At 39.4% G+C, this 8,984-nt stretch overlaps 1 protein-coding gene across 1 annotated transcript in view; it reads right to left on the bottom strand.

Moving 5' to 3' along the window:
- Positions 1 to 496: 496 nt before the first annotated feature.
- LOC146575171 (RIPOR family member 3-like) overlaps positions 497 to 8,984 on the bottom strand; it is a 24,496-nt gene continuing 16,008 nt past the window's right edge. The window contains exons 4-10 of the mRNA XM_085275698.1: positions 8,089 to 8,218; positions 7,729 to 7,893; positions 5,168 to 5,332; positions 2,876 to 3,078; positions 1,349 to 1,432; positions 1,139 to 1,229; positions 497 to 1,039 (exon numbers count right to left, since the gene is read on the bottom strand). Of these exons, the coding sequence (XP_085131824.1) occupies positions 939 to 1,039; positions 1,139 to 1,229; positions 1,349 to 1,432; positions 2,876 to 3,078; positions 5,168 to 5,332; positions 7,729 to 7,893; positions 8,089 to 8,218 (939 nt within the window). The 3' untranslated portion in view covers positions 497 to 938. The remainder of the gene's footprint in view (positions 1,040 to 1,138; positions 1,230 to 1,348; positions 1,433 to 2,875; positions 3,079 to 5,167; positions 5,333 to 7,728; positions 7,894 to 8,088; positions 8,219 to 8,984) is intronic.

The raw sequence follows: 8,984 nt of genomic DNA, 5'->3' as shown, positions 1-8,984 counted from the left end.
GAGAATTTGGTATCATTTAAAACATTTGTATTTGTAGTATGAAAAAAAAAAACCCCAAACAAACATCCGTCCTTGTTGGGATTTTGATAGAAAAGTCATGCTTCTCCTGTGAAAATGAAAAGGTCCACAGGTTTGCATGTAAAAATATATAAAAAAAGGAATTATTCTGAATATAAAACCTGGAAGATTGCATTTGTTTTCAGATATATTTGATTTTTTTTCTCAATTAAGCCTTAAAAATGATTAGAAAAATGAGTAGTGTGACATAACTTGATTTGTAGACTCCTCTTGTTTAAAATTAATTCAAGACACAGCTCTCACAGGCAGGAGAGGCTGTTAATGTGGATTTCATTAATCTGCCAGGGTTTAATATTCATGTGATTTTTTGTTTTTGTTTTATTGTAGCTGATTATTGCTATAAACGAACACACACACACACACACACACACACACACACACACACACACACACACACACACACAACTTGCAAGATTATGTAAAATAATATTATATTTATCCTTCATGTCCCAATAAGACAGTCATATCGACTGGTTGGTGAAATAACTCCCAGCACTAGAAAAAAGTCAGACTACAGCTGACGTCTTCTTTAAGAAAAACTCTACATATCTAACAAAAATAAATTCAAATTCTGAGTAAAACAATACAGGAGAAATAAGAAGTCATTAATCAACATCAGTGAGTGAATGATCCATCCAGGGAAAGCTGAAGTCTCCATCATGAGATCTTCCTCTGCAGTTGTTGAGGAAGATCTCGTAGCACACGCACCACAGATTCTTAAAAGAAAATTATGTTTTCCCAGAAGGTGCGACGTCCTGACAGGTTTGTAAACTTTCTCCATTTTGACATAGGCTTGGTTTTAGTCTCTTGGCCAGCATCATTACAACATTTGTGCCTATTCTTTGATCCAGATCTGTTTCCTATAAAATCGTAATCTCAGTCTCTTGGTTCTGGTAAGCCTCATCCTGCATCTCAGTGTCTAGCTGGTCCATCCTCTGGTAGGCCTGGTATCCCTTTTTACCTGCAGACAGATTGAAAGAAAAAGTAATAAAAGAAATAAAAATACAATATAGGTATATAAAAAAAATAACCCTGTGATGAAAAGGGATAACGCTTGTACCAAAGGAGAGGACAGTTTCTCTGGCAGCACTACGCAGATCTTCATCTGTTGATCTCCATAAATCTGCTATGTGGTCCACACTCTCTGTCGCCTGACAGAAGAACACAAAACAAAAACAAACAAACAAACAAACAAACACTTATGCTAGCTGATAAAAACCAGAGGACTTCCGAGTGTTGCTGTGACTGTGTAGAGTTGTGTTCTGCTTACCCGGAGGCATTTGAGAGCCAAACAGGAGCTCTGCTGGATTTTAATATAATTGCTTTTCAGGCTTTCTGTGTAGTAAAGCACCGCCTGAAGAAGAAAGTACACACACACACACACACCACACACACACACACACACACACACACACACACACACACGAGGTGTCACTTATGCTGCTGGATTGGCCTCATACACTGTATATAAAAGATGGCTGTGGCCACTGTAACATAACCCACTGGTTTAGTTTAGTGATGTTGCTGCCACCATGTTTTTGTTGTTGTTGTTGGGTTTTTTGGAGCCCGAAGTTACCACATCTGGAGAGGAGGGTGGAATGCTAACTTATCAGTTAATGCCAGCAAAATTATCAAGCTGCATTAATAAACTGAATGGTTGCAATACACGTAACTGTTAATTCTAACAGACTAAAAGCACTAACGATAACAGAAGCACATCTGTCTTTGTCGTACATCAAAGCAGACCATATTATATGTCAGATTACTCAATTGAAATAATTCAAAAGGCTCCAAACAGCACGTTAGATCTTCGGGAATCCAGTTGAGTGACTGGAATTAAAAGGTGGAGATGGCTACAGCTCCCACTACAAGCAACAATATCCTAACTTTAAGCCTTATCACTATGCAAATTAGACTTTTTATTAAAAAAAAAACAAAAACTTTTATATGTTGCTATAAAAGGAAGAATCACTGACAAAGGCTAAAATGTTCTTTTATACCAGGCTGTAAGCATGCTTTTTTTAATGCTGTAAAGTTAGACATTTTGACATGGAAGTCAATGGGGATTGACTCATTTTTGGAACAAGCCTTAAGTTGTCATAAGAGTAACTGCAGTATAGCTTAATTTTTCAGCTCCAAGCACCACAAACTGTCGATATGACAATATTAACTACAGCAAATTAAGGTTCATGCAATGCTAGTAAAAGGGACAGTTAGGCCTGTGATAAACTAAAGCACCTTACAAGCTGTCGAGTCCAAGTCTACCCCACCTCTCACTCTCACACGTGGGATAAAGGCGCTGGTCATTTGTTTTATTGATATTCACACTGGTAGCCATAAACCAATGTTTTGGACCCCAAATCCTTCCCTAATATTAAGATGTGGATTTACATTGTAGCTGTCATATCAAAGTCCAATCAATAAAGTTCAAATCCTTCAGAAAGAATTATCCACTAAGTGTGCTATAAAAAAATTTCCTTAGAACTTATTAACCCGAGTTCCTCCAGTGGAAATGCACAGAGAGCTCCTTCACTGGCTTGCTGTAAAATACCTCATTAGTTTTAAAATTCTGCTTCTTACTTTCAAGTCTCTCCATAACCTCGCACCTCTACATCTCTCTGATTTTCTGCATGTTGCTCTTCCTTCCTGTATTGAGTTTTGATATTGTTATTATATCCATACTGTGATTTTAATATTTCATTGCTTGTAAGGTGTCTTTGAGTGTCTTGAAAGGGGCCTATAAATAAAATTTAGTATTATTATTAATCTCTGCAAAAGATGACTTGTTTTCATGTACCTTGTTCCTGAAGGCCTTGCAACCAGCAGCTCTGGAGATGCAGTTGGTGGCAGCTTTGCAGACTTTGTGGTTGGAGTCGATCTGCAGGGAGGCGAGAGTCTGCAGGGTGCATCCCAGTGGAAGTAGCTCTGTGATCTTCCGGCCCCTCAGCTTATTTAAAGCCCGCCGCCGTTTGGGGCTACTCAGGGCTGAGAGGATGTACTCTGAAATGCACCAATGAATAATAATGAACAACAAAATAATTAACAACATACCACTGAGTGAGCTGAGTGAGGGGGCTCACATCCATTTAGGCAGCTTTCATTCAAATCTCATGATCTTTATGAAACGTACTGTTGGCTGAAAAGTTTTAAAGTTCACCCTTTATGGAAACCGGCCAGGAAAAGGAGAGGAAAACAAGGACCGTTCATTTAATAATTATAATAATAATATTTTTGGTTTAACTGTTTCCTTCTCTTGGTGCTGTATTAACATTCTTACACATATTTGTGTGCACTGTCATGGTCCTGACTCTTTGTTCCAGTATTTTTGTTCCATTTCTGTTTTTTGTATTTTTGTTCTAGTTCTTGAGTAAGTTTGTCTATAGTTCTTGGTTTCTTAATTGACCAAATTAGTTTCCTTTTGTGCCCAGTCTGTCTCAGCCTCATCTCTGCATTTTGTCACCCTTTTTGTCTCCTCAGTCATGTCCTCGTCTTTGTCTGGTCTCCCTGTGTCCCGTCTCCGCGGATGTCTAGTAAACATGTCTTCAGTCCCGGTCCCTGTGTTTATCCCTTCCTGTTCCATTATGATCTCTCTGTGTTTCATCCTTTTGTCTCCCCACTCAGTCATGTCTCTGGTCCCTGTGTCAAGTTTGCATTTCTTAGGCTGGGTCTCTGTGTGCATTACTTCCATTTTATTTTGATAGTCCCCCATCTCGGGTGTGTGATGTTCAATTTTGGCTCCCCCGTCTCGTCAGATTCTGTTAAACCCACTCTGCCCTCCCACTCTCTCCTCCTGTGGACATATCATCTGCCTCTCCCTTGTAGTGTGTGTAGCTTCCATTGGTCCATTTTGGCTCCCTATTCCTACCCAGCTCAGTCATTGTTTTTGTTTTTTGTTTTCTTCACCCTTTACCAGCGTTAATAAAGCCGTGATTTTGAGTCATGCATCCTGGGTCCACTCTCTGCTGGCCACTGCTGGCCGGTTCACAACATGCATAATATTATCATGAAACAGAATATGCTTGTATTTTATTTTTATTTATTTATTTATTTATTTTTATTACATACTAGAACATTGTGTAATGTTTTTGCAGCATAAAAAGTAAATGATGTTTTATCTAATCTCTCTGGCACACTTTTTGTCTTTCTTTGTCTTGTAAACTCCACCCACTGAGATTTATTTCAGGAGTTATTTGTCCCCAAATGAACCAAGCATACAAATGCTGTTGTTGTTTTAGCATTTTTTTTCTCTTCAGTGCAGTGGTATGCAAACCAAATGCAGTTTAGCATTTAAGTAAACAGAAGACATCTGTATACTGTAGCGAAATCTAGCAGATTGAACAAGAGGAGGTGGAGGAATGGAAAGAGCAAAGGGGAGGCGGAAAAGTTGCTGTGTGCTCATGTTTATAGTTTGACACCAGGAACTGTGTGTTTGTTCTTGAAATTTATTGAGCCTCTACAGAGGCTTGTGTCCCCCTGAACTAAACACAAGTACTACTTCAAACTATTGACATCCTGCATTTCCAGGCTCCTTACTCCATCTGTGACAAATGCACGCCTAACGCAGACTCAATATTTCCTCATATTTTCCTCAAACAGTCCTTTGAAGGTCTGCTTACTATTCTTCACTACTGAAGAAATATTCTCACAAGATGTAAACCTCAAAATATTTCTCAGGCATAAACAGGCGTGCAAGAGAACACACCCTGTTTGTTTGGGGTGACCATAACAGATGGTCCAGATGCCTTTAGTGAGCTGGAATCTCTGGAAGCTTAGAAGTATAACACCATCCCATTCCTGATACCTCCAAACACAGTCTTTGGAAATGCCTCTCATGTATAACTTCTGTATAAATACTGTAAAGTTTCAAATATAAAACTATTAAAATGGGTTCATATGGAAATGAATTTCCATGTTTAATGTCCTACGGTGTTTGGTTATAAATTATAGTTATAAATACAATGTGGCTACTACTACTATTACTTACTGTGATATATGTTTATTTCACGAAAGTTTTTTAAACGAATAATAAGTTAAGGTAGATAATAGTGATATATTTATCTGTTGACAGCTTTGTAAATTGAAGCTTTACCTTCTTTTGAGAGGCGGGAGATGTGCTCTCCAAGCTCCTGGAAATTCCAGCGCTTCAGGTAGACTGACAGCTGGAAGAGGGTGACTCTCTCCGGGCTGCAGACTGACCGAGAGCTGGGCACCACCCGGCAGGCCGCCTGAACCTGCTGCAGGAGCTGAGAAAACACTGCAGAGGAGGTAAAACACAAAAAATTAATACATCAAGGTGGTTTTGAGTCAACATTACATTAGAGTAAACTGTTCTTTAGAATCCTGCTTTAAGTTGGCTTTATAGTTTTGGTTATTATTGGATAAACACGCTGAAGATTGTCTGAGCTACAGTGAGACTTCATGATATAAAGCTGAGAAATATGATTTTAAGTATAAGCAGGCGTCTATACTGCAGAAATGTACACAAAGTACACGAGCAGCGCAATTTCAAATTGAACAAATGTATCCAAATTGTGCTTTTCTCAAGTTGTTATTTTCCTGAACATTTTTCTCACTTTCTCAAAGAGTTATGAAGTTTACTGAGATATTTCCACATGGCTTACATTTCCATTTTTTACTTTTCTGCTGTTTCACACTTTTTTTATGATCTCATGCCAAAATTATTTTCCATTTTCTCTCACCGTAACTGTTACAGTAGTTTTGTTTAGTTTTTTAAACTTTCTGGATCAGCTGCTGATCGGTTTCAGTAGATATCCACCCATCTTTTTTTTGACAAACTTTTCTTTTATTTGTGGCAATTTCCTTCATATTTTCTCAGGTCTGCAAACCTTGCCACTTTCTAGTGATTCATAATATGCAGCAGTAAAACATTAGCTGCACTTAATCTATGATGACGGCATTCCTTGCTTTTTTATAGCCACTGGATAAAAGCCTGACTTTTATTACAGTGTGGGGCACTGTGAGATAAAAATGCCATGCATTCTTTCATAAAGTGGGACACCTGATCATCCCACTCAGGAGAGTCTGTAAATACAGTCCCGATCGAAAATTTAAGACCACTTGAAAAATTGCAAAATATAAAAAAAATAATCAGATTTTGTATGGTTGGATCTTAACAAGGTTATAAGTAGAGCTTCAAAATGCAACAAGAAGAATGGGAGTGAGAAAAAACATCTTTTTGAGCATGCAATTTATCAAAAACAAAGCTTAAACTGAAACAGGCTGTTTTACAGCTGGTCCAAAGTTTAGGACCACACCTCCAAAACCCCCGTAAACCCACTTATGAACTCAGTAATGAGTAGCTCCACCTCTTTTGTTGATAACTTCAAAAATTAATTGCGGCATGCTTGATGCAAGTGTTTCCATGAGGTGAGTGGGAAGATTTCTCCAAGTGGTGAAGACAGCCGAAAAAAGGGCATCTACTGTCTGGAACTGTTGTCCATTTTTGGAAACTACCCATCCCCAAAGCTTCTCAATTGGATTTAGATTGGGGAACACACTGAATGGTTCAAAAGAGTGATGTTATTCTGCTATAAGAAGTCCCTTGTCCTGCAGGCATTGTGTACTCCACCATTGTCCTGTTGGAAAACCCAGTCGTTACCACACAGGCTCTCCGCAACATCCGGACATAGCCAGCGGACGTTTGACGCCCCTGCACCTCCTGAAGCTCCATTGTTCCTCTGAAGGAAAAAGCACCCCAGACCATTATGGCGCCCCCTCCACTGTGGCGTGTAGAAAACATCTCAGGTGGGATCTGTTTGTCATGCCAGTATCGTTGGAAACTATCAGGATGACCAAGTTTGAATTTTTTTTCTCATCACAGAATAAAACTTTCTTCCACCTTTTAATGTCCCGTGTTTGGTGCTCTCTTGCAAAGTCCAAACGGTCAGTTCTGTGGCGTTCAAGGAGACGGGACCTTTGAGGACGTTTTTTGTTTTTAAAGCCCTTCAATCTCAGATGCCGTCTGATGGTTATGGGGCTGCAGTCGGCACCAGTAACGGCATTAATTTGAGTCAAGGATCGTCCAGTGTCTTGACAGACAGCCAATTGGCTCCTCCGGCTCAGTGTTGGTGAAATTTTTCTTGGGTCATCCAATTGACTTTTTTGTGGCATAACCCTCATCTTACTGTGTCCCACCTCAGCAGTGATAGAGCACTGTGAGAGTCCCTGCTTATTCAGTTCAACAATCTGACCACGTTCAAAAAGGGAACGTTTTTTGCCTTTGCTATCAAAATGTCATGACAGTGTGACTGCCTGACAGAAAATGACGAAGCCACGGTTTGTTTTTGATTTTTACAGATTTGGCCTTTTAAAGGCGTGTGGTCCTAAACTTTTGATCAGCTGTAAAACAGCCTGTTTCAGTTTTGGCGTTGTTTCCAATAAATTGCATGCTCAAAAAAATGTTTTGTCTCACTTGTTGCATGTTGAAGCTCTACTTGAACCTTGTTAAGATCCAACCGTGCAAAATATGATTTTTTGCCATTTTTCAAGAGGTCTTAAACTTTTGATCGGGACTGGATGTCCCGTTGTCTTTTAATTAACACTCATGGTCATAGGGGCCACTGTTGAGCAAAAAAAGGGGGTGAGACTTGTTCAAGCATTTGTAGTTAAGGCGATGAGGTGCTTTTGTACCTTTCTCTGATTGGCCGGGCTGCTTGGCCTTCACCTTGTGTGTGTAACGCTTCTTCAGTGTCTTTGTGAAGCTGTCGATGTGGCAACAGAAAGGAGAGCTGTTGTCGTGCACACACTCCTCCCAGAACAACAGCAGACCCCTCGTTCTCTGGGCCTTAGGAAGGACTGAGGATAAACAAAAGGAGAATCACTGTAAGAACCTGGACAAGGTTTTTATTGAAAATGTGAAATTGATAATTATAATAAAAAAAATCTCAATTTATTACTCATTTGCTTTGAAAATAATGTGAATAAAAGAATGTGCCTTGTTTCATGCATTAACGGCAGATGTGGTTCTTAGATTACAGATTTTCCACTAACTGTCTCGTGTAGAGATGTTGTCATTCTTCTCCAGCAGCAGACAGCTGATTCTGTCCAGGACCTCAGCCTGGAGAGACATTTCCTCCAGCAGCTCCCTTCTAGACGGGGTGAAGTCGGTCGTTCTTATCATCTGAGGAAGCAGAGTTCACATTTGTTTGATTTAGAAAAGTAAGTTGGAGGTTTGACATAAATGAGAGTCAGGGATTTTGTAATCCAGTACACTGGAAGAAACAGATTACGGTGTAAGTGGTTGCCATCAGACTAAACAAGCAAATGCTCACGAGGATTCAGTATTTGTTTTAGTTATTATAGACGTTTTGATTTAGTTTGTTCCCTTTTTATGTTCTGTTCTGTGCCAGTCTTGTATCAGTGTTTGAGTCTGTGTTTGTCTTTCTATGTTCGCCTGTCTTGTTCAGCCCCCCTGTGTTAACCCTACTCCTCTGCGCCGATGTTTTCTTGTATTAAGTGTTACTTTCCCAGTTTTATTTTGCTACTGTCTTCAGCTGTGTTGAAGTCCCACACGTCTTTCCTCCTCTCTCATCACCTCTTGCAAATATATCACCTCAATCTTCCTTTGTTTTTTGTTGCGTCATCCCCATAGCTGTGTCCTCTAGCTCTGTTTAGCCTGTGCTTGTTTACATAAGGATTGTGGACTTTGAACTGTCTTTGGATTATTGGTTTTGACTTTTATTAATCTCTGAACTTCAAAATTAAATAATCGCTTTGAATTCAACTTCAGCCTTCACATGTCTGCATTTGGGTCTGCTAAATTATCCACTATCCACACTGCACCACATGACAAATAGTCGCTTATGAGTGAACCCCCCCATATAATAACTTGATTACTAATTCCACTTTCTATTTGCCAGTTTTCTGTGGGTCATGTTTTAGGTACT

The sequence above is a fragment of the Mchenga conophoros genome, linkage group LG5 (genome assembly GCF_057382185.1).
Source record: "Mchenga conophoros isolate Kocher_MC1m ecotype Shallow Benthic linkage group LG5, M_conophoros_male_GT1.1, whole genome shotgun sequence".
In the NCBI taxonomy this organism is placed as follows: Eukaryota; Metazoa; Chordata; class Actinopteri; order Cichliformes; family Cichlidae; genus Mchenga; species Mchenga conophoros.
The sequence above is the reverse complement of the archived record's forward strand: the minus strand, read 5'-3'. Positions and strand labels throughout refer to the sequence as shown.